The 24,640-nt window shown below is 41.0% G+C and overlaps 2 protein-coding genes across 5 annotated transcripts in view; one reads left to right on the top strand and one right to left on the bottom strand.

Annotated features, from left to right (window-relative positions):
- Positions 1–163: 163 nt before the first annotated feature.
- Positions 164–8,683, bottom strand: GPX7 (glutathione peroxidase 7). Its single transcript, XM_059853813.1, has 3 exons — positions 8,440–8,683; positions 2,580–2,841; positions 164–730 (listed from the first exon to the last, which is right to left on the bottom strand). Exons 1-3 carry the CDS (start codon positions 8,644–8,646, stop codon positions 567–569), a joined length of 633 nt encoding a protein of 210 aa, XP_059709796.1. The 5' UTR covers positions 8,647–8,683; the 3' UTR covers positions 164–566.
- A 3,702-nt stretch (positions 8,684–12,385) lies between these two features.
- Positions 12,386–24,640, top strand: part of TUT4 (terminal uridylyl transferase 4) — a 44,209-nt gene continuing 31,954 nt past the window's right edge. For 3 of the 4 annotated variants that reach the window (XM_059853814.1, XM_059853816.1, XM_059853817.1), the window contains exons 1-3: positions 12,392–12,501; positions 20,634–21,304; positions 22,977–23,140. In XM_059853814.1, coding sequence (XP_059709797.1) covers positions 20,743–21,304; positions 22,977–23,140 — 726 coding nt within the window. In that variant the 5' untranslated portion in view covers positions 12,392–12,501; positions 20,634–20,742. Of the gene's footprint in view, positions 12,502–20,630; positions 21,305–22,976; positions 23,141–24,640 lie in introns of all 4 variants that reach the window. The other variant, XM_059853815.1, reaches the window with a different exon arrangement.

A 24,640-nucleotide genomic window follows, 5' to 3' on the forward strand; every position in this document is an offset into this window, starting at 1 on the left:
CTTTCATTTAATCTTTATAGATGTGTTTTTCCCATGCCCTTCTAAACTCTCTATACAGATGAAATTAGCTATGTTTGGCTGTGGTAACTGGAACATGCAAATTCTTCCTGGTCTGAAAGTAGCCATTTTGGCCCTCTTCTTAGCACATGCCTTGAATCAATCATGCACTTTCTACTGTTTATTTTATTCAGTTTGCAATCAAAATATGACAACAGATTTGCAGATATCAGGGAGATCCCAGCTAGGACATTCTCATTATTCTGATCTTTCTTCCTATACAAACTGACTTCCTTTAGTGTTACCAACAACTAATAATTGAATTGGGGAAGAAACAACTGCTGAAGATTTCTTCTTTCCTAGAAAATTCAAACTGAATTTGGTCAGAGAAAAATATCATATTACTTTGACCATGTTAACTTGCTGGTTTCTGCATTCTTAGATGGTGAATACAGATTCAACTGGTCATAATTTCCTTTCCCTATATCCTCTCTTTTGGAATGTGAAAAGACAAAGTCCAGCCCTAATTCTCAATTAAGATGCAATTGGCATGCTGGGATTTTTGAAAGTCATAATTCATCTTTCTTCTTTAGGATGATTTTCCTTACAAGTTCTGTAACATGGGGCCTTATTTCTTCAACAGAGACAGTAGAGTCCCAGGCCTTTACAGCTTTCCCATTGGGGTCCACCAGGTATTTCCAGAAGTTCCAGGTTGGTTCTTCTCCTGTGGAAGCTACAGGGGAAAGAAAAAAAAAAAAAAACAAACAACTTAAATATCAGAAAACTACATTAGCCAATTCCTGACATTTCTTCATGTCAATTTGATGACTAACCTTGCAGAGGAAGAAGGAATGTAAAATTAAGAGGAAGTTCAGACTGAATAAGATTAATTTTCTGACAGACAGCTTTAACTAGACAGTAGTCCCTTGGAGACTAATGGAAACAGGGAAGGTTGAGCCAGGAGAAAGCACAATAATCAGTGTTGAAGTGTGTGAGGGCATTTGTGTGTGGGGCTGTGCTATAGAGATATACCTGATACAGTTGAACACCGACAGGAAAATGGAATTTGGCAAGACAATATAGCTTTACTAGGACTGATTACTTGCTTATCCAGAATTTTCCCTCAAAAAGCACTCAGTACCATGTACTTCAGAAGATTGTTTCAAGAAATGCTACATGAAGAAATAACATAGTAATTGTTCCAGGTTTCCACCTAATTTTCATCCACAAATGAGTACTACAGTTTTCCCCTTCCTGATCACATACCCTTTTACATGAGTCACACTCTTACCCTTTATTCTTCTGCTATGTGACTAACAAAATTTCCAGGACTTCCAAATAGACCAGGAACCTCATGCCCCTAAAAGCACAAGTACAGATGCTACAGACAATTAGCATCTTTTTTTACCACTGACTATACACTGGGCAAACCTCACAAGGAATCAGAAGTTATTTCAATGTATCATCAAGACACAGACAGACCCACACTTTTAACTATGTTGTCATTGTGCTGAATAAAGATGCAACCTCCAGCAGCCTCCCCCTGTGGGCAGGAGAGCAGGGAAACACAAGTTTTGCAAGTTTCCTGGGACATGTCTGCAGGAACATCTCTCCTTGGCAAAACAGAGATGGGAGGATGTGAAGAGGATTACAGGGAAATTTGGCTGGCAGAGTGATCCATTACAGACACTTGGAAGGAGGTGAGCTTGGGGTCAAAAATAATTTCCACACTCTCCACACTTGTTTAAATTCAGTGGGATTTGGGAGAACACTGTGGTGCTGGAGAGAAGCAGCAGGGATATGTTCCTTGCAGAATGCAGCTCAAGTGATACTGTGTCACACTGGGCTTTACTATATTTCATTGCTGAAAGACATTTCCTTCACATTGGATTAAGACTGACATTTTAATATAGAGTTTAAATGGTATTTAGAGCATTTGTTCAGTGCAAGAAAAGTAGTGCCTTGATAGGGAGCATCCTGCCTTGCTGGCTGGTAAGAACCAGCAAAACCTCTTCAGGTGTCAGTGCTGGCTCTAAAGCAGATTGGAACTGGAGGAACTGCACAGTATGGCTGTTCCAGTGCTTGGGGGAGAATGAGGAAGAGAATATTCAAGGACATCATCTAGTGCCTGGTTTCACTTTTTGATTGTTGAAGTAAATTATGAGGTGCTTCTCTTCCACTTATCCTACAGCCCTAGAGATGAATCTTATAAATCCAATCTGCAGCACTCATGTCACAGGAGGGGCACTTAAGAGGCTGCAAAGTGGAAAAAGGAAGATCAGGGTACTGTATGCCTAGAGGACAGAATTTAAGGCCTGTATTCCATGTAGAGGTTTATTGGACCAGCTGATACAGGACATCTGCTATTGATGTGTGTTCATCTCTGGAGATCCTTTTAGAAGGTAAGACAAAGGTGACAGAGAGAAAGCCTGCCTTGTGTAGAAGGAGGGACTATATTACTTCTGACCTCTTCAAGCCTGACAACTCCGCCAGCACATAATCTTTTATTTCTTTGGATAGTATTTTGTGTCAGAGGACTTCTATGCAGGAGAAAAAACCCTCCAGCATTCCAGGTTACTCACCAATTAAGTACTTGAAGGCAGGAATTGCACCAGCTCCACTGACTGTGGTTTTGCTGAACATGGGGAAGGAGGCACCATAAGTCTTTCGTGCAAAGCTCTCAATTTCTTTGTTGGTGTCTGGTTCCTGCTGCCCGAACTGATTGCAGGGGAATGCCAGCACATTGAAATGGTATGGGCCCAGGTCTCTCTGCAGCTGCTGTAAGGCCTTGTAGTGGCTGTCTGTGTACCCACACTCACTTGCAACGTTGACAACTAGAGACACCTGATGAGCAAGAGAGCACATTTAAAAATGTGTTGCACATGTCAGTTTTCCAACAGGTAGGCTGGAATGCAGACTATTTAAAAAGAAAAAAAAAATATGTCTAGGAAACTGTGACTGAACACATTTAAAACTACATTGACTTCTGTTCACAAAAGGAAGATTTAATATTTCTTTTATGCATTCCTCTTTGGCAAGCATTAAGATAATCAACCAACTGCTAAGCAATTTTAATCTTCAATTTACTGAGACTCTGTGTTTTTCCATTCTACCTTTTGGACAGTTTCTAAGCATAATTAAGTGACTATCCAGCTAAGAGATACCAAGTTGCATGAAAGAAACTTGCAAATCAATGTATTTTTTGTTGTTTATTTATCTCTTGTGAAGCATCTGCTCTGCAGCATGTTTCCTTTCTCAAAATTAAGTGTCCTTGCAGAAGTGTCTGATCCATTTATCACTGCTAGTATAGAGGTCTTGACCTGGAAGTTAATAGGAGCAATTACAGGATATGGGGTTGGTCTGTGTAGTGTGGGCTGTAAAATTTCCCATCTCTTCTAGAGTAAATCTACTCAGTTGTGACAAAATGGCAACAGTTTTTGCACAAAGGTTTGCTGCCTCAATTAGAGATTCCAAGAAGTGAAGGCTGCCCACTATCCTTTGAAGTCACTCCTGCAGTGGATCATGTTCCACTGTGTGTGTTGTGTCAGTCAGACATGGTCACGAGGCACGTGTCTGCCAGCACAGATCCACCTGGGAGGGAGCTGTCACAGACAGGTGAGCACTAGAGGAACAGCAGAATTTGTTGCGGATATTAAGTGACCTAACTCTGAACTAACACATATGATAGTTTCTCAAAGCCTTGAAGAAATTGTCATTGGTTTTTGAGACCATTTTAGCCTTAAATAACTTTAAGAAATTTAGGCTTATTGTTTTGTTATTCTCTCAAATTTTGTGTGAGCTGCTGCTCATTCTACATAAATTGAGTCCATTCTAATACTTTCATACAAAAGTATTTAAGGAAAGAGGATGTGTGAAATAAAAAATATTTAGTGAAAAATAAATGGCTACATGTGCATAGTGTTTTTTTAAAGCCAGAAAACTAACTAGCATATAAAGGTACGTATCTGGGTAATATATGGGATCATAAGATGAGGTGTGTAAAAATAACATAAAAAGTAACTATTGGCAGTTCTTCTCAATTAATCTGATTTATCAAGCATAGTGATAACATTAATTTAGTATGAAGTAAAGATAAATGGTATCACTAAGAGCTGAAGTCACACTTAGTTCTTCCACATGAAATTTTAGAGGCTTTTTAATTATAGTTTAAGCCTCAGAATTTTCATGATGCAGAAGAATTCATACACCTTACTGAATTCACCTCTATTGGTACCTGCTCTCAAATAGAAGGGTAATGTAAGAATTTGTCACTGGAGGTTTGGGGGAAATAAAGTTGTGTAGGCATTGTGATCATATTAAAACAGATATGCGGCATGAATTGCCAGTGAAAACAACTAAGCTTTTATAACTTTTACTTGATTTTAAGTTAAAAAGGGGGCTTAAAAGGATTCACTCAAAAAGAAACAGCTATTTTAATTTACAGCTGGTTAAAACCAGTGGTTTCTTGGCATGGTGGGGAGAGGCTTGAGAGCTCACAGTGACAACAGTGCAAACATATATATATATTCCAAACATATTCCCCCAAAATAGAAACTACATTCAGCATTTCTTGGGATGGCAGACACATTATGCTTCTTTTTTTTCCTTAGAAAAATGCATTCACTGTAACTGAATTCTCCTTCACTGAACTCCATAATTTAATAGTGCAAACCTCTTAAAAGTATAACTAACATACATAATGAAAACTTCTGTGATCTATTAGTATTTCTCAATGAATGTTTAAAATGATTCTTTAAAAATCTTTCCTGAGTTATCTTTCAGATGTCTGATATTAGAAGTGATTTCATGTGGTGATTTTTTTTTTTTAACTCTGCATTTTATTTTTAATAAATAAAAGTCACTCTTTTTGCCCTCATGTAGAGGCTGTACTTTGACTTCCTACAACTATTAATGATTTAAATTATGTTCAATATGCTGACTTTGGGCTCTGAGAGTGCAAGTCAAGCACACCACCTAGTGTGCAGTGCAAACAGTTCAACGGACCTCACAAAAATGATTTCATTTCATCTGAATTCTTTATCAGCTGTTGTCTCACCTCTTCAAACTATCATTCCCTTTGCTTAGAAAACCCATGCATTCTAGTAGTGAACTCATTTAACGCTGCAAAAACTCTCCTTGCTTTACTTAATGTTCACACCAGAGTGTTTCCTTTAGGGAAAAAATCCTGGAACAGATTTAGGAATCTGTCTCAGCTTCAAGTAACCCTTTGAGGATCTGTCAGCAGAGACAACAGATAACAGGTTTTTAGACCCAGAAATTCTTAACTGGCTCCACGTGACTATGGAAGAACCAGCCACAAGTGTCAGATGGCACCAACTCACTGAGCTGTCACCTTCATGGAACAAATAGCAATGTTTGTGTGGCAATTCAGTGGCTGTGCATCTATCCACACCCAGGAACACCACATGCTCAGATTGCAGCGGGCCCAGGTCCAAAGTGCCTAGCAGTACTTTCAATAGTAATATTTTGTTAAAAATAATACTTCCATTGTTATAGTGCCTAATGCTTTTCCATGATTACAGTACCTATGGTTCAAGATTTCCAAAGGCATGGCACTGACACTGCTAAATTCCACCCCAGCACATTGTACTTAGCTGGGTGGTAGATTACCATTACACCAAGATAGGCACAAACATAGCAGGGAACAGTTGATGTTTGGGAGCTCTGACTCCCAAATAGGTACTATTTTTGATGAGAATACTGCCTCTTACAGCATATCTGATGCAGATCATCTAATAAAAGATAAGATTATTGAATTAGATTAGATAGAAAACTAATCTTGTTTGGATCCTCTTGATTCTTGTTGAACCATAATCACTGTCCTTCATTTTTAATGTAGATGAGTATGGGTCAACATTTTATGGTAGCGTAGAAAAACCACAGAAGGATGACCTCCACAACACAGTGAACCAGACAGTTTTTGGATCTGTTTCAGTTGTGGAACACTTTTTCTCAGTGGTAATAGTCCTCCCTTCATTTACTATAAAACAGAGGGTAATAGTGGTTTGTATCAAGACACACTCGAACAGAAGGAGAAATAATATCAATCAGTCTTTTTTTTTTCTTACTATGAAAAAATCATTTCAATGATCTGAATAGACACAAGTTTTTATTACTAATGATTTATTGAAGAATGATCCTGTCAGTCATGAGTTGCACTGACTATTTATACTTAGTATGGCTCTTGTGGTTTTAGAATTAGCAGACTTTATTAATTTTTTAGAGTCTGGAAGCCCTTGGATTTTTTCAATTCCTGGTAAGTTTCTTGGCTACCAATTAAGTAGTTATTTAAATAAATTAGCTGAGTGACTGAATTGAAGAAAATGTCTTCTCTACATCTGCCAGAAAGCTTAAGGCTGGTAAAAGCTGGTTTAGCAATTAACAGACTATTGTTCCAGGAGCTAGCTAGTGACTCACTTTCCTTAAAACACCCCCAGCACACACGTAGCACTTTAATAATATTTTCTTTCTTTTAATAGCTTTAAAATATTATGATAAACCTATGCCTTAACTTTACTTATCTAACTGCAGATTTAAGCAAGTTTATTTTAAGAAATAAATGGGAGTTTTAATTAACCTTTTTCTATCTTGATACTGAGTTCTGACAACATAATGACAGAAAGGGATGTGTTTTATTGCTGTAATTTTCTTTAAAATTGTCCACATACATTATCAAAGAGCAGGTAGCCTGAACATTAATAGGATCTCTGAATGCAAATCTATCTTTTATTCTACACAGAAGCTGAATGTCACTTTTTTGGAATAAACTATTCCATGTGGCCTAGCAGAGATCAAAGAATACCATTCATCAATGGTATTTTCTTTCCCAGATACAGCTCTAGAGCTCCCCTTTCTGAAACCAGCCATGCCTCGAGGGCAGCCTGGAACCACAGCCCTGGGATATAGCACACACCCTGAACCTGCCTGTTCCTGAGATTCCAGAGGGGATGAACACCCCCAGCTCTCTGCAGAGTGGCTGTAAGGAATTCTTCCAAGTTCCCCCTTAACTCCTTTCCATGTTGATTCAGGCTGTGAGATAGAGAGGCTACAGGTGGTATTTGCTTATTCAGATTAGCAGATGACATGCAGACAAAACATGCCCCAGTAACAGGATTTATTGACAGAGCCTTTGGAAGGAGCTCATTTAAAAAGCACAAATATTGCTCAATATTCAACAGCTTCCATGTTTTTCTCCAACATAGATATTTAAGTGGGCATGAGAGCAGTTCTGCTGTATCTCAGTTGTGAATGATGGGGGATGAGGACTTTGACCAGGTAGGATTTAGGCCTCTCATTCGGTCCAAATCCACCAGTATCCATTTCTGCTGAGCTCAGGAAAATGTGCATCTCCCTATACAGCTTCTCTGTCTTCCTGCCAATGTTTTAGTGACCTGCTGCTCTGGACCAGTGAGCTTGGACATCTGAAGAGAGGAAAAGGAAGGTGTAAATACAAAGCTGGAGAAAAAGGGTGAAAATGAGAAGTGATGCTGCCTTTTTGGGCAGCAGTGAAATTATTGGACTGCCTGACTGTATCACAGATGTGTCACTTGTGGGATTTATGCTGATTTTAGCTTCTATAATTTGTGAAAGGGGCTATAAGAGGTTATAGTATTAAGTATAAAGAGTGTGCTGAGTTCTCTTTTCACTTTTCCATAGGTACTGATCTTTTCTAGATGATGAAACCGCTAATAAAATAAAATGAAATAAAATCAGTTTATAGTCAGGGACATTGTTTTAAAATGGTATGGAAAACTCTGCCTAAAAATACTTAATGTAAGATGTAAACATAATTTAGAAGACATCATAAAAGCATATGTGCTTTTATCTACGTGTCCTTCTTCATATTGCTGTCACACTAAAAAGCGAGAGAAGAATTTGCATGATGTTGTTACAATTTCTCTATACTCTGATACTTTGTAATGTCTCATGCTTTTACTAACTACGGTGAAATCTGTTAACTCCGCTCGCCACGGATCAAATCCCTTTTTTTTTAATGTAGAACATTAAAAAGGAACGGGATTTGAGTAAGAATAGCACACAAGAAGTCATGCAGTTAAAAGGCAGAAATAAACTCTAAAAGTAAGCTATAGAAAGACACAAACTTCCTGAGCTTTCAATGGAATAGGCAGAATCCAGAGCAATCGGCAGGAGGGCAGCATTCCCTGCCTGCCACGTCTACAGGCGGCTGCAGCAGCAGAAGACGCGGACACACACGGGGGTTAGACTGCAAACGCTTTATTGAAGAGGAGCCTGTGTTAGCCAGACGAGTTGGCCAAAGGGCAGAGTCACAGAGTGAGCAGCCCAGACGCACACGCGTGTGCACCGAGGCTCCGAGCACTCTCCCCGCGCTCGCTCCGCCGACATGCAAGGGCTGCCCGTTAGCGAGCCCGGGCGGGAGCCGCCCCTCCCCGCCGCACTTACCGAGCCCCTGTACTTCTCCAGAGACACAAGCTTGCCCCTGATGTTTACAACTTTGAAAGTGTAAAAATCAGGCTCCTTCTGCCGCGTAGCGGAAAAGGCTAAGAGCAGGAGCGCTGCAATTGCGAGGAGCATGGCTAGAGGGATGAGGAGGACTTTGGGGAAGGAGGAGGCAGGCTGGTGCTCCACACTGCCCTCCGGGTCCAGCATGCTGCACGGCCGCCGCGCTCTGCCCGGCCCCGGGCCGGCCGCGCTGCCGCAAACGCCTCGCTGCTGCAAACGGGCCTTTTGCGGCAGCCGGCGGCTCTGCCCGCTCCGGGATGGCTCCCTGCGGGTGCACACGCTCTGAAACGGAGCGGCCCGTGCCGGAAGGGCTGCGCTGAATGGTTATGGCTTTAAAGCACTGGTTGGCTCGGTCTGTGGGATGCCAGTCGCAAAATCGCAGAATATTCTGGGTTGGAAGGCGCTTACAATAATCACTGAGTCCCACTCTTAAGTAAATAGCCCATACAGGGATCAAAACGATGTTATTAAAGATCCTGCTTTAACTACATCCTCGTGGTTTTTGATGGATTTGCAAAGGCCCTTTTTTGTGCACTAACTGCAGCATGTAGTGACTACGGTGTAATGTCAAAGGACAGCAGTGGCTTGGTTGCTACTGGTTACTGAGGGAGTGCTCCGAACCAGTCACAGCACTCAGTCAGCAAAACCAGAATCACCAACACGCCACATAAACCAGCCACATCAGCCAGGCCTGCAGGAAATGCAGCTCTGCACGCACCTGCCTGGTGAGAAATGAGTGGCCCGACCACTGATCTCACTGTGTGAGATGGAGAAACCACACTGCCGGGGGGCTTTCAAGCAAGAAAGAGCCTGATGCTTTAGCATCAGGAACTGAGTTTGGTATCAAAGTGTTCAGACACTCAGAGCCAAAACACTGCCCAGTGCACTGATGTCATTCTTGGGTTGTTTGTAAAAAAAAAAAAAGCAATTTGTACAGTTTGCTACTATGCCTGCTGGAAGAAAAGGATTTGTACTTACAAAGTAACAACAATAGAAAGCTTTTGATGGTCATTGATTTCTTCTTGGACCAAGAAACTGGTCAGCCATGGATGGCTATGATTCTGATAGTTCTTGGCAAAGAAAAGGAAAATGCAGTGATTTACAGAAAACAATTAAGAGTGGCTCCAAGGCATTTGGAAATTTTGGACATTTGTCTTTTGGAGAGAAAATTACATTTTGTAATCTCACTAGGTTTTTTTGGGTTTTTTTAAAAGAATTTTGGTAGATCTTTGACATTTTGATTAAATTTGCTTAGGTAATTCAAGCATGACTGGCATTACTGTAAGGGAAGAAGCCATATATAGCGAGTTGAAAAACATATTTGCAGTTTTTAAATATTTCAGATTTTTCACATTTTATATTAATTTCAGTTTAATCAGACACACAACATCAAGAAATAATGAAATATGCTACAAAAATATATAGATGGATAGATGGAAAATCTTCTGTCATGCTCTCTACAGTAAAGATACACTGTGATGAAAATGACAGAATTTCTTTTTAGATAAGTGGTATTTTCCTGGATACTTTCCTGGCTGTACTATTGACCAAGATGACTGTCAAGTATGATTTCCTCATTTTATAAGTAAATTATCTAAGAAGCTTTAGAGTTTCTTCAGATATATCTGGAGAAAGAGGACAGGGTTTTTCCATTTAAAAAGATTTTTAAAACCTAGTAATTTCTAAAAATAATCTTTAAAAAATTGATCATCAGCATAACGTGGAATTTTTTTGTCAGAAAATTAAAAACAAATCTACAATACACACTTACATTTTTGAGTAACAATATTTTAGTTACTTGGTTATAGGACTAAAAATGAGGCCACATACTGCAATGTAAGAAGCAAGTTTTGCTCTAGAAAAGGACTTTATAAAATCTACTTCCTACAGCTTTATGATTATCATCTCTGATTTCTAGATAAAATTCAGTCACTTTCAGAGTCATATTTTCTCCTCCAAATTGAGCCCAAATTCTGAAAATTTTTGATCACTGGCACTGAATTTGGAATTCTTTAAATAATGGCCCGCTGGGCAGTAGAACTCTGCTTCCTCTTTTAGTGCCATGTTTCTATATTGCTCCCAGCAATAAAATATTCTTTAACATCAGCAAAGAAGGAGGCATTGTTCCTGAACACAGAGATAGAGACCACGTCAAAGACTGTTGGCTTTGTACTGGTGCAAGTTTTCAGAGCCAAACCAGGTCACATTAAAGTCTATCCAACTATTTGAAGGAAATATGCCAGTCAGGTTTGCAAACTGGTATGTGTTTACTCACTAGCATGTCTCAATGTTGATCTAGGAGGACTGTATCCAGTAGCAAGTAAAATCTAGCTACTTCTGCAATTTACTCTTTGGCCTACTAAACCTAATAGAAATCTTTGTCAAATAAATTGGAATAGGCTGGAACCACCACCCATTTAACCTCAGTTGTTCCCACTGCAGCACTGCTGTTTCTGTTGCTGCTGCTGCCCTGGACTGGCCCATGTAGCTAAAGGTGAATCCCATGAGCAATACCCTGAGCTACCCAGTCCTAATTTTGTAAAGTGTGAACTTCAAGTGAACCAAAAAAAAAAAAAAAAAAAAAAAAAAAAAAAAAAAAAAATTACAGGTTACCTCTAAGGATTGTGCTGACTTCACAACACATTCAGAAATATGTCTTGTCAGTATTTACAGAATCCTGTATTACACATTTTGCAACTTTTGTGTGCCTACACAGATTCCCTGAGGTAGTGTTTCTAGCACTACTATTCATATTACTTTTAATAGTTTCCTTTGAACCCCTTTCGTAGTTCAACACTGATCTTTTAGTGCCTTGTTTTCCTGGAAAGGCCTCCTTAGCCTGGGTTAGGAAGTGCCAACAACACGACATTTCAGTGCCAAAAAGGGGTAGTACTGGATCACAGAGGGATTTGCCTCAGACAAGCACTTGCCAGTGCCTTTAGGTCACCGTCCAGCACTGCCAAGAGCCGGCAGGCTGGCTCTTCTCCCCCGAGACCTGCGGGTCTGCCAGCAGACAGGCTGGCCAAGCCACTGTCCCTGGCTGCTGCCGGGGCCAGCTTCATAGCCAAGGTCAGGGAGCTTGGAGTCATTTCCCCAGGTCCCCGGAGCACAGCCGCTCTTCTCCACCGGGCACAGGAGGAGGGAGAGAAGCCCTGGGGAAGCGGGGATCAAGGCCCGGGCTCCAGCCAGCCCTAACCTGCTCCACAGGGCCGGGGGAGCGGATGCCTCATCACTCTCCTGACGGGAGGGTGTATGTACAGGAGGGTGTAGTGAGGGAGAGGCCGGCCCCTTCTGCCGTGCCTGCAGGGAGAGGACCAGAGGAAATGGTTCTACGCTGACCCAGGGGAGATTCAGATTAGATGCTAAGGAAAAAATTGTTCCCCTTTAGGGTGGTCGGGCACTGGATAGGTTTCCCTATGGTGTCACCATCCGTAGAGGTGTTTGGGAGGCGTCGGGAGCTGGCGCTGGGCGCTGTGGTTTTAGTGGCTGCGGGGATACTGTGGCAGTGCGGGATGCACGGTTGGACTGGGGGATCTTAAAGGTCTCTTCCAACCATGCTGATTCTATGCGGAAGGAGAGGCCTGGGAAGAGAAATAAGGGGAAGAACTAGGATGGCTTTTGGGGGGTAATTAAGAAGAAAAAATATGCTGCTTATTCCCTCATCCCCGCTTGCCGCTGTGGCACTGGGGGAGGGAGGCCCTGAACGCCGGGGGAGACGCGGAGAGGGGGGTGTCGCCCCCCTCAGCAAGGGGGAGGTTCTGAGGAACGGGGTGCTCCTCGGCACGGCCGGGGCGGTGCGGGCACCGTGCCCGGCTCGGTCCCCGCCGCCGCCGCCCCGCAGCGCCGCCGCCCTCGGGGCGCTCCCGCCCGCCTTCGCCCCACAATGCACCGCGCCGCTGACATGGCGGCCGGGCCGGACTGAGCCGCTGCCGTCGGGGCCTGCAGCAGCCGCAGCCGGGCATGGCGGGGGCGCCGCGCCGGCTCCGCTAGCGCCGCACACAGGTACCGGGGCCCGGGGGCTCCCCGCGGCCGGGGGCGGCGGCCCGGGGGGAGGCGGGCTCGCGGGGTCCTGTCCGCGCCGGCGCCCCCCGCCCCAGCCCTGCCCCGCCTCGACGGCCCGCCGCGGCCTCGGGCCCCGCGCCCGGGCGGGGGGAAGAGCCGGGGTCCGCGGCGCGGGGGCCGCCGCAAGGTCAGCGGGGGGCCGGGGCCGCCCCCGGGGGCGCAGCCGGACCGGAGCTGGTGCGTGCGGTTTGTTGTTCGTACGCCCCGTGGAATTAAATAATGCGGGGGGGAGAGACCACCGCAGTCGGCGAGGCCCGCGGGGAATGCCCCGTGTGCGGGGCTGCCCTCGAGAGCCGTGCCCGCTCCGCCGTGAGAGGTTCTCCTTTCCGTGGATTACGATCTGCCTGGAGTGACACCCAGGCATCCCTTCGCCTACGTGGTTGTGCTCTTTTGTTGGCTTATTTTGTATACAAATACAGCTGAACGAGTCTGCTGCTTTTGCAATATGTTGCAATTTGCCAGTTGGCTGAATGTGTCATATTACCTGAGGCCTCCTGGCTTTTAAGGTTGTTTCTGGGTATATCAAAGGAAGATGAGCTCATAAAACACAGAGAAACAATACAATTGCATTTAAGCTAAGGTAGAGATTAGTATATTAAAAAGATAGTTGTATCTAAGTATGGATCTAATAATTTTTTTTATATCCATGCCACCTCCACGTCACTTGGCTTCCTGAGCACCATGCCCTGGATTTAGGGGTCGTTGAATTTGCTTGAAAATAGAGGATACATGTTGTTTATGGTTTTGACTTGTGCTCCCAGTTTCAGTGGTTGCTTTTTGGATAGTCTGACCCCAGATAGTTATGACATAATTATTTCCGTGACAAGAAAAGTAAGCCAGCCATGGAACTATGACTTAATTACAGTACCTGGCAGAAGATGCTATATTAGGAGTAATAGGTCTCTTTTACAAATACCAATCTTGCAATGAGCTTTTTTTAATCATTTTTCTACTTAACTTTAGTGAAAACCTTCATAAAATTAATTTTGTGATAAAATTACCTTTTCCCAGAAGATATATTGGGATATGTTCCCAGAAGATAGACACAGAGGGATCAGAAAGTTCCTCCTGTGTTCTGTTCTTGCACAGAGGACAGCTGGGACTTTTTTCTCATACCTCAGCTTGCTGTGCTAAATGCCCCGGGACACCTGCACTGTGCAGGGCATTTATCCGGTTTTTCCTCTGAGGGGAATTGCTGCAGTGGGGAGAAAGAAAGGGGGACAGGATTTCCCTGTGTTGTACTTGAAAGCAAGATATTCCTGAGGAGCTCCTCTTAACTGTCTTGTGGCTCTGCTTGTCAGTCATGGTTCAGGATTGTTGTATTCATGTTGATACCGTGAGGCAGTCTGACTGTCTGAGAGTATATTCTGTGTTCAGTTTGCAACCCTGGCTTTTTAAACTTTACAAAGCATTTCTACTACATTAAGTTTGTCGCTATCTTAGTGAAATAATGCAATACCGGTACTGACTTGTATTGAGAACCCATAGGAAGAAGGATCCTGCAATATGCTTAGTGGATTAATTTGCACAATTGGGAGCATTCCAGTGAAAGTCAACATTTCTCGTGCTTTTGGCACATTAAGACTATTTTGTATATTGCTTGATAAATCATTTGACTTAGAAATACAAAAGACCTAAATTTTGTAACAGTGCACATGAATTTAATTTTTACTCTCTTTTTCTTTGTTTTCACAGAAATGCATGCATACATGCATGTGTACTCATACTGTATCCTTGGTTTGTAATTTTGGTTCTAAGGTTTCAGCAAGTCTTTGGAAAAAACCCAATTTATCAGATGTTCTTAGATTTTATTTTCATTTCTGTTGATGCATGAAATACTGCTGCCAACAAGAAGTAACTTTCAGATTTTAGTTTTCAGTGTCAGCAAAGCTTGACACAGGAGTCTGGAATCAGTTTTGTGTTACAAACGATTGTGACTCAGTCCGCTGAGCGTGGCTGTGTTCTTGACAGCTTTCCTGAAGTTGTGATTTTCAGCATGTTTCTTCCAGCAGGGAAAGTGCTGGATGCTGGTGAAGAGGCATAAGGGTACTGGTGGAAGATCTGTTTGCTTTTGCTGTGGTTTGTGAACTGGTTTGCAGCTGGTATGGAGCAGTTCAAAGACCATCCCTTCCTCAAGGATTCCAGTTTGAGTGAAGGGCTCGCTGTTGTTTAAATACAAGATCCAGATAAGCTTCTATGCCACAATACATACTGCTGTATTGTCATTTAGCATAGCACTGAGCATAAGTGGGGGTTAAGATCAAGGTGAAAAAATTGGTTTCAGTGTGTGGCTGCCATTTAAACCAGTTTTGTGATCATTTGAGGCCTCTGGAAGCCTCTGAAAGGCTCTAGAGCAGTGCAGTGCTGTATTGTGCTTCCCCAGCCTTCTCATGGGTACTTGGACTGATGTGTGTGTTTGGTTTTGAAGTTAGAGCTCCCTTGTATCAGTTCCTGCTCTGCTCTCAGCATGAACAGTGCAGCATTCGGGGAGACTTGGGGCAGGTGCTGCCCCTCTTCTGGCTTCAGGGTTTGCTGCAGTTGGGTCTGAAGTGTAAAGGACTACTGCAGTAAAACACAGGATCAGAACCAAAATGTGCAAAAGCATGAGGAGCCTATATGGAATAGAGAGGGTGGGGGAGACTGTTGTAACCCAGCTGATGGGGCTGAGAGAGGATAGCTTTCCCAAGCTTGGCACAGGAGGCAGCAGCAGTAGTAAGGTCAGAAAGAGGTAGTTCTTGGCGTTGGGTGACGTTAGTTTTTCTCACCTTCTCAGTGAGTCATACAGTGCTGTAGAAAAAACAGTGAGTCAATGCAGAGTAATCTGTAACAAGCATATCCCTTATGGATCTCCCATCCAGCATATTTTGCTCACTTCAAAATTTAATCGTAAGATATTTGCACCTACAAATGTTACTAAGTTTTGTATTGGTCAAAGCCTTTCTTGTTACTTCATTTATTCAGCAGTACTTCTGTAAATCAGATATCATCTTGTTACAGTGTTATATATTTTTACATATGTATATAAATATAGTTAAATATCTAATGACTCCTTAGAAGTTTTCAATCTTCCACATAATAAATACAGCATTAGAGCTTCCTGTCTTCACTGAGCCCAGAGTGCCAGTTTTGTTGCATCCTTGATTTGTGTATTAAAGTTTACTACACTGTGCTGACTTTCTGCTGGCTAGATTTTGGTACTATTATCCTTACCAGGATAAATTCTATAGCCTGTAGTAAGGGGGAGTTCTGGAACACTATGTAGCACTTATGTTTGTTACTAAGAATATCGATGGGTTTAGTGCTGGTGGAGCCTGAAGCGCTTTAGTGGCCAGTAATCTCTGGTAGTTTTAAGTACTTTGGAAAAACATCAAGCATGGGTAGTAGGTTGTACTGAGTTATGTCTATTTCATCATAAACCAAACATAAATGTGTGATAATTTTTAAAAAAACTATTGACAACATGGGAGAGGTTTGAATGATTTGTAGAAGTTCTCAGACAGAAAAATGGGCCTAAGGCTGTAAACAGTCAGAAAAGACCCCCCTCCCAGTTCAGGACATTGGGGCTGTCTGTAGACATCACCTGTGCTGCACTCTGAGCAGAGTGCAGAAGACAACCTTTCCTATTGTTCCTGACTGTGGCTGTAACCTTTGTTTGCAGAATTTTCTTTTATTTTTGTTGAGGAAGTTCGGCTGGGCTATATTGGTAGTGAGGCGAGGGGGGCACTGAGGTTAATCACCCCACTTAGTGTTGGAAGGCTGGCTGGAGATTTGAGCTTAAGGACAATCATAATGGGAGAGATAAAAGCAGGTCTTGGATAAAATACAAGTTTCCCTATCTCAAAGGAGGGAATGCTTTATAGAAACAGGGTGATAACACTTATGTTTGTAGTACTTTCTGTGTTTATATTTTATCTAGTACTCCCCAGGGAAACAAAACATAAAAGCCTGTTCTCTTTCCCTTTAGTTGCCTTTCTACACTGTAGTCCCTACTTTTGGGCATTTCAGCCAATTGGGACCACATTTTAGAACATATTTGAAGTAATGGCAAATGGTCATTGAGTTTCTGTCTGTTTTCTGGAACAATTATGCCTCAACAGAGGAGAGGTCTCTGCTGAGGGGGAAGCAGGAGGAAGTTCCATTTCCTTGTAGGGAGTAGCTACAAATCAGACAGGGCTCCAGCACGTCTGCTCTGCTTGCCCAAGGGGCTGTGATAGAGAGTGTGACAGAGGAGCACAAAATGAATGTCTAGGAAACCAGGTGGAGTCAGTTCTGCTGCTAATGAAATTATTAAAAAAAGCTTTGCAAAAGAACAACTCAGAAGGCAAGAGCTCACAGTTTAACTTGGCCTTCATCTTTGAAGAGGCCCTGTTATGTCAAATTCTGACTCCAAATGTATATGTTTGAGGGATTTGAATACAGTGGAACAACTTGAGAGGAAGAAGTGGTAGAAGAGGTAGAAATATCTTCTTGAAAGTTTTTTGGTGGTTTTCTTTTTCCCCCTGTTTGGAAGTAAGCCTTAGTCTGATTCTTTGCAATTCAAATGCAAAGTTTTCTAATGCTTGTCGGCAAAGTGAAGGAAACAAAAGAAACGGGCAAAAATGAAAGTGAAACATTCTCATTTCTTCATTTTGTGAGCCTAAAATGAATTCTAACGAAAGCTGATTTAAAACATTTTTAATTTGGTTGCTGTAGGTATGTATAGATTTTTATATTTTTCTGGAGTTTAAGGTCAGAGGGTATCTTGTCTGACCTCAAGCTGTTGTATTTCAGCCAGATTATTTTTCTAAAAAGAGCCAAGAGCTAGATTTCAGAGGAGTAATTGGCACGGTACACTCAGAAAGCAGGGGAAACTGAGTCCCATGTAACACTGGGATATTGAATTATTGAAATATGCTGAACTGGTTTCAGGCAGGTTAATCATACCCCATTTTGCAGACACAAGAGAAATGCTCTGGTTTTGTTGCCAGCCTCACTGGGAGAAAATTCTGCTTTGATTCCAGCTCTGGCAATTTGGTATGAGCCTGAGCTTGTGAATAAGACGTGCCATCCAGGTTTCTACAAAGATGCCACCTCACCACTGATTCACTCCACTCCAGTGCTTTGTTTCCAACCAACTTATTTTTTTTAGAGGCACTCCTTTCCCCATTTCCCTCTCTTCCTCTGTCATATATAGATGGCCAATATCTGACAGGGGATGATCTTTTTGTGTCTGTCCTGGGTTCAGGAGAGGTCTCTTTTTGTTTCTCATACTGAGTTTTATTGGTTGGTTTATTTTGCAGTTTGTTGTGAGATGGTAATTTGGTTACTATTGAATATGTGGCAGCAGTTAACATTATTTTTTGTTTGCTAAATCATTTCAGTATTAAATAGGAAAAGAAAAAGAAATCCCAAAGTTCAGCAACATTATTATTGCACTTGCATTTCAGATTCTGCATTCATTGTGGAACTCCTGACTTTTATTTCATACAGAGTATTGTCTTATGAAATGTCATGACCTCTCTTTATTCTTATTTCTTAGGAATAAAGACTATATATGCTTTTTAAAATTATCTACTTACATTTGATTACATTCTTGATATGTAGCACTATCACAGTACTCAAATCATTAGCTGAGTTCTAGTTTTTATTAGCAGTTTCTTTAGTTACTTTTTCCTATTTGACTAAAGACTATATATTCTCTTTGAATATATAATTGAATGGATGAGATCAAAAAAATTTGACTACTTTTTAAAAACCTACTTTTAAAATTTGACTCTAACAACGTGACACATAAAAAAACCAAAATGCAGCCCCACTTCTCCTCCAATGCCGAAGTTTCACGGTAGCTTTAATCTGGAAGCGGTGCCAACAGGAGTTGTCCCCACCCTACGAGTTGTTTGTTATTGCCAGGCGTGCTCCTCCTCCTCCTGCCTGGTGCCAGCTTTCTGTCCGGCTGGATTGCTTTTCCGGTTTGGTTGCCGGCAGAGCTGCCCCCGGGAGGGAGCAGCCCGGCGGGGGCAGCGAGGGAAGGGCGGTGCGCCTGCGGCTGCCCCGCGCCGCTTCCCCCGAGCCTGGAGCTGGCCTCGGTGTGCCCCCGGCCGGAGCTCAGCGGGGAATTGCTGTGTCTTCTGTGCTGCGGGTTTGTTTGGTGGTTTGGGGAGTTTTTCTCCCCTCTTCAGGTTGAACAAGTAAAGCATGATTAGTTTAGAATTTGAAAAATCACGTTCCCATTTCTCTTCTGGTTACGTGAAATTAAAAACCAAACCCACCGTAGAGGTTAAAGACAGTGACGTGTACAGAGCTGTAACAGCTCACCGGTCTGTAGACCAGAGCTTTGTACTGGTCTCAGGGACTGGACTAACTTGAATTCAGCTAACCTTGGGGACCCCGCGCTCTCCTTACCACCCTGAGGCATCAGCAGTGCTGGTACAGCTGGGCAGGAGTTCCTGCTGCTTTTTGGTTAGAGTTGCTATGGGAAAGACTGGCTACAATCCAAAGGCAAATATTTAATCTTTGGGACTTTTGATCTCGAAGTAAGAACCAGGTGCAATCAGTATTTAATAGAAAATAGTTGCAATATTAACTGAATGTATTTGTGAGATAAAATACTTAGCCATTGGAACAAATTTAGGAATGGAGATTTTTTTCTTCTTCAGTTTTTATATTTTACTAAAGAATGTGATGCTAACAGCATCTTCAGGAAAATTCCTGTGGGCTTTGTTTATTTCTTTGATTTTTCATCTTTGAAAGATATGTATTTTCAATTATATCAATAGAGACTTATGATAACCCTTTTCAGTACATGCTTTGTGTCCTGAAGTAGTTTCTGATTTGTGTCTTATTAAAATGAGATAGTAACTGTATTACATAGCCTGAAAAATAAATTATTGTATTTTTTACTGATAATATTCAGAAAGGTTTTTTGGTTGTTGTTTTTTTTTTTTTAAGCTGACATTTTAATCTAATCCTTCATTCTGGTCCTTGTTTTTAAAGTACAGAAGTATGCTGTGATACTTTTAATAGCTGTAATTCATAGACTTTTCTATTTTTTTTTTCCCTTCACTAAATGGTAAGTGATGGGTTCTTTAAAACCCAGAAATTTCCATGGGTCATGCATTTACCTAGCAAATATGTAGCTGGACAGGAAAGAGAGAATTTCTGCACTCCATATTTTGTTACAGTTTTACTAAAATAATTTTCTTCTTTTTCTAATGCTTCATTCTCAGAGTTTTCAATTGCTGTCTAAATGTAATAACAAGAAAAAAAAATCCAAGTTCTTGTTGCAGATTCTTGCCTTCATTTTCTATATTAGTAAGACTAATTCCTTACAAACAGACCCAATTGTGCTGAACCTCCTCCCACTTCAAACACAACCTTTGAGTTGTCTCCAGCATAAATCTCAGATGATCATATACCACCTAAAGGCCTGAGGTTTAGATGGGGAAAGTTAATCTGTAGCTAAACAAAATATTTTCTATTTGTGTTTTTTATATTTTTAAATCATACTTAATTGCTGACAGTTAATCTATATGAGAATAGGAGGTGCAGGTGATTGGTCAGGTTTATTATTAATACTTTGAGCTATATCTCTAAATGCTTTTTTAAATCAGTTAATAAAATGGAGCTTGCTTGCTGGAAACTGAATTAGTTTCCTCTAGTGGCTAATTTGAGCTGTGCGTTTATTGAGTGGTACTTTTTAGATGTGTTAATTTTTTTCTTTTTTTTTCCCAGTGTAGTTGCAGATATCTTGGTTCTTGTTTTTGTTCAGAAAGCCAGAAATAGGAAGGAAAGAAAAAAGCAAGCTGTTGGCAGGTTTATCATTGAGTGTTTTTTAGCATATTCTGCCATTTTTTTTTCTCTTCGTTGCCCTCATCTTTTAAATACAAATCAAAATCATCTAACTTTTCATGAGTTTTACTTTAATACTGGATTGTATTGTGAAAATGTACTTATGCCTGTGGGGGGAATATGCTTCCTATAATAATTTGTATTAACACCTTCCTTTAGAGAAGTTTATTTAATGTGCTGTCTGCATAGAGATTTAGTCTTTTTCCTCAGTTTTTAAAAATGTCTTATCATTATTTCTTCAGTAGACAATCAGCTACGATCCTTGTCTGCACAGAGGATTTAAAATCAACGGCAAATTGCTGAAGAATTGCACTTCAAGTGGTCTCGAGACAGGAGAAGCAGGTCTTCACTATAATGGAAGAGGCCAAGAGCTCAAAGAATGGAAATCATGACCCAAGGAAGTCTGTCCGTCTTGTCTGTGAGGAAGGCAAAACAGTCAAAGTTACAATTAATCAAAATTATAAATATAATAGGAATGACAAATCTGTGAAGGATGTCGGGAGAAGTTCTCCAAGTGGGAATAGCAGCAGAAAAAGTAAACAAAATGATGTTTGTTCTGAAAAACAAGGAGAAAATAAATCATGCAAAATAAATAGTTGTATTCCTGGAACTAAAGATTTGGGATCAAGTGTTCAGGATCGAAGTCATGGAAAAGCAAAAAAATTTTCTAATTTATCATCAGCAGTGGAAAATCTGAAACAGACAAATGCCCAACCAATGGGAGAAAACGCTCCAGGCTCCCATGTTTCAGGGAATGGGGTCACTATGGAAAACTTAACAGCTACTCAGAAAGGGAAACTGGTGCTGGAAAATCCAGTGGGAGTTCATACTTTGAAGACTAGTGTTGATCAAGCTGGTGATCCTGGTAAGACTGCTGCAGATCAAAGAAAAATGGAGCATAAGCCTGATGACTTCAGTGAGTATTAGTTAACACTGCCTTATTCCATTTTCTTCTGGTGCAATTGCTGACAATCTGAAATGGGCTTTGAAATGTTTCTGTTGGTGTTATTTTTTCACTTGTACGAAGTTGCTGGTTGCATTTAGAAAGAACATGATGTTCATACAAGCATATTGCTTAGAGAACAAGAGATTATGATAATAGCTGTCCTTTTTTCTTATGCCTAAGACCTAAACATCTTTGTAAGCTACTTAGTGTGTGTGGGTTTTAGACAATTTTTGTGAATATGGTGTCTTAGGAAGGGGGAACCCTTCGTAATATTGTTGCCGCTCAGGGAAATGCCAGTTATTACTTCTTTTCAGAAAGATCAGGGGAAAAATGGGCAAGGAAAGTTCCTATTATACGTAGAGGGGAAATATTTGCTTCTTGTTGTGCTCTTTTTGTTACTAAAAATGTTTTGAGTAGGCTTTGGCAGGTGGCTTTTTGATTTAGGGAGCCCTGGAATACCCATCATCTATCAATGGTTACCCTTATGAGTGTGCATTTCTTACACATGTTTTTCAATGTCAAAATTAAATATATTGATCGAGCTTTGTCTCACCAGTCTAATTCCATAGCTCAGAATTTGTCGCACTTCTTTAGAATGCTTTTTTTCTTTAATGAAAATGCTGTTTTAAGATGCCAGCCAGTGTAGACCTTCTGTTTGAAGTATTTCCCACAGCTACAGCAGTTGCTTGTATGGAAATACAAGGAAAATAACAAAGTGTGTGTTTTTTTAGTTGCCTTAATAGTGTTTAACAGGAAAAAAAAGTTCAAGTGGCAACATCCTGTGATCAGTCAGCTCTTTGTAGACCCCCATTATGTACTGTGGGGACCATCTGTCACTGAGAAACCAGGACTTGAAAACTTAGCTTTGATTCCTTGCTAGTCTGGGGGCACCGATCTCATTTGAAAGGAAAGAAAAAGGAAAAGAAAAGACAAAGCACAAATAACCCTCAGTTTTGCTTATGTAAAAGCGACTGGAATAATTTGTTGTAGAAGTTTGCAGAGATGAGTGGCCTGTGACCAATGCATAGGCATGTGGAGGAACTGGCCCTGTGGCACTGGGCTGAGTTTTTGGGAGTAGCAGTGTTGCAGAGCTCAGTGGCTGCTGCCTGTGGGCGAGAGGTGTCACGGAGCGTTCAGGTGTGACTCCAGCAGCTTCCAGGCTCAGGGCTGGGATTTGCCTGCTGCCTGGCTCTGTGGGGTCATTTGGGTGAACGTCTTTGAGGCAGTTCTCTGACTTACCTCCTTACAAAATGTGTTGTGTACAATAATTTTATGCCTAATATTTATTGTTTCTTTTACAGTAGGGCATAGGGAGCTTGTTTACTGTGTTCTGGATGGCAAAACCCTTTCTTGCTTTGAACAATTTAAGAGACTGTGAATTTGACTGAGACACAGACTTAATCTACCTTTTTATTTTGTTTTTTTGACAGCACTCTTAGTAGCAGATTAGTCTCTGAAGTCCTTTTAAAATACTAGTTAACATACTAGAACGATTTTAATGTTTAAGGTGATCTTGGGCGGTGTTTGGATAGAAAACTGGAATGTAGCTCTAATTTGTCTGCTTCTTAGCTGCTCTGTACTCTAATTTTCACTTTTTCTCTCCTTGAATGACTCTGAAGAAAGTAACTGTTTCTTGCTTTAGGTAAAATAAAGAATTCTGAATCAACAAAAGAACATACATTGGAAGCGGATTATTTAGAAAACACTGGTGTTATTGATGAATCTAATCTGACAGTTGAACAGCAACTAGGATTGAAACAAGCTGAAGAACGTCTGGAAAGAGATTATATCTCCCGACTTGAAAAAGTAGGTTGGGTTATTTATCAGATAAAAGAGAAAATGTGTGTCCTCTTTCATTATCATCACCATATTTCTGGTTGGGTGGTATTTCTACTGCAGCCTGCTGCCTCTGTTTCTTTCTTGTTAATAATGAGTCACTTTCTGATCTAAGGTAGTGTCTCCAGTAATTGACTAGTTGTTCATCCTGGTATATTATATGGATTAGAAACTTTGTGTTCCTTTTGTGGCACATGTAGCCTTTGCAACACTATTTTTTTAATTTTCTAGATCTGAAGGTTTACAATTCCAGTACTTAAATAAGATTTTATTTTATAAGATTTAAATCAGGTTCTCTGGAAACTCAGAATGCAGGACTTAAAAGAACCTTAAACTTTCTTTAGTGTCTCTCACCAGTCCCAGTCACTATATTGGAGATGACTGCTTTAAAATGTTCACCTAAATTGTTCTTAATATTATCTCTAGTGACACAAATGTTGAAGTCAGTGAAGGCATCCCAGAAGATTTTGTTAGTATCTTATGGAAGCATTTTAATCCCTCATATGTTGTCCTAGAAAAATAACCAAAAGTTTATTACTTCTTTTTCATAACATTCTGCACATAGGAAAATCATTCCCATTCCTGTAGTCAGACCTCTTTTAGGCTCTCTTTGTGCATTGGTCTTGAGGGTTTTTAGTTCCTGGTTCATTCTTGTTGCTTTTCTCTTGACACCCATTGTGTAAGTGGTGTTCAAAATGGAACATGCAATTTCAGCTAAGTCTTACATATAAAGAGGAAAGCTGACTTCATCTCTCTGAAATATGGCATTTTCGTTTAGGATCTCTGCTTTTACAGCAGCAGTAGGATGTTGGCTTAAAGTTGGACCAGCATTGATTCCCATGGCCTTTCCTTAAGAATTGGTCCATCAGGTGTTCCCAGCCCTGTATGTTTTGCAGTTGATAGTACCTAAGGAATGATACTTTGCTGTGATATTATTTACTTGGAGGTTATTTATTCAATTTCTTTAACTTTTTGTGATGTCTGAATTTTTGTCATTTTGCATTTTCTGTATCCTCTTCCAAGTCAGTATCTTTTACCTTTATAGTCAGCACACTCTCTGTTGCATTTCCTACCTCTTCAACAAAAGTGTGGATATTTCTGCCCCCACAAGAACCCTGCTGAAGAATACTTGTTACATTCTTCTAGGTAGGAGTGCTCTAGGACAGTTCTCTCAGCAGTTTTGCTCCCACCTTACTGTTCTTTATTTAGACAGTGTTTATGGTCTCCTTTTGAGTCTGATACTATGACAAGTGACAAGGACTGTAAAATTCAAATACAACGTATGCTGCTGCTTCTTCAAGAGCTATGACTGACCTTTAAAACAGCAACCCTAAGATTGGGTTAGTGCAAATGTTTGCAGCAGATCAGGTTGTCACCTCTGACCTGTTTTTTCCCCATGTGCTTATTAAAAATTTATTACAGTATTTTTCTGAATGCTAATTCTGACTGGTGTCTAATTCCTTGGTTTAC

The sequence above is a fragment of the Haemorhous mexicanus genome, chromosome 9 (assembly GCF_027477595.1).
Source record: "Haemorhous mexicanus isolate bHaeMex1 chromosome 9, bHaeMex1.pri, whole genome shotgun sequence".
Classification (NCBI taxonomy): domain Eukaryota; kingdom Metazoa; phylum Chordata; class Aves; order Passeriformes; family Fringillidae; genus Haemorhous; species Haemorhous mexicanus.

Bases quoted from the DNA above. Each gene is read 5' to 3' on its own strand.
- GPX7 (XM_059853813.1), bottom strand. From the start codon at position 8,646: ATGCTGGACCCGGAGGGCAGTGTGGAGCACCAGCCTGCCTCCTCCTTC. The intron at 2,842-8,439 runs GTAAGTGCGGCG...CTTGCTCATCAG, and splicing joins TGGAGAAGTACAGGGGCTCG to GTGTCTCTAGTTGTCAACGT. The intron at 731-2,579 runs GTGAGTAACCTG...TTTCCCCTGTAG, and splicing joins TGCCTTCAAGTACTTAATTG to CTTCCACAGGAGAAGAACCA.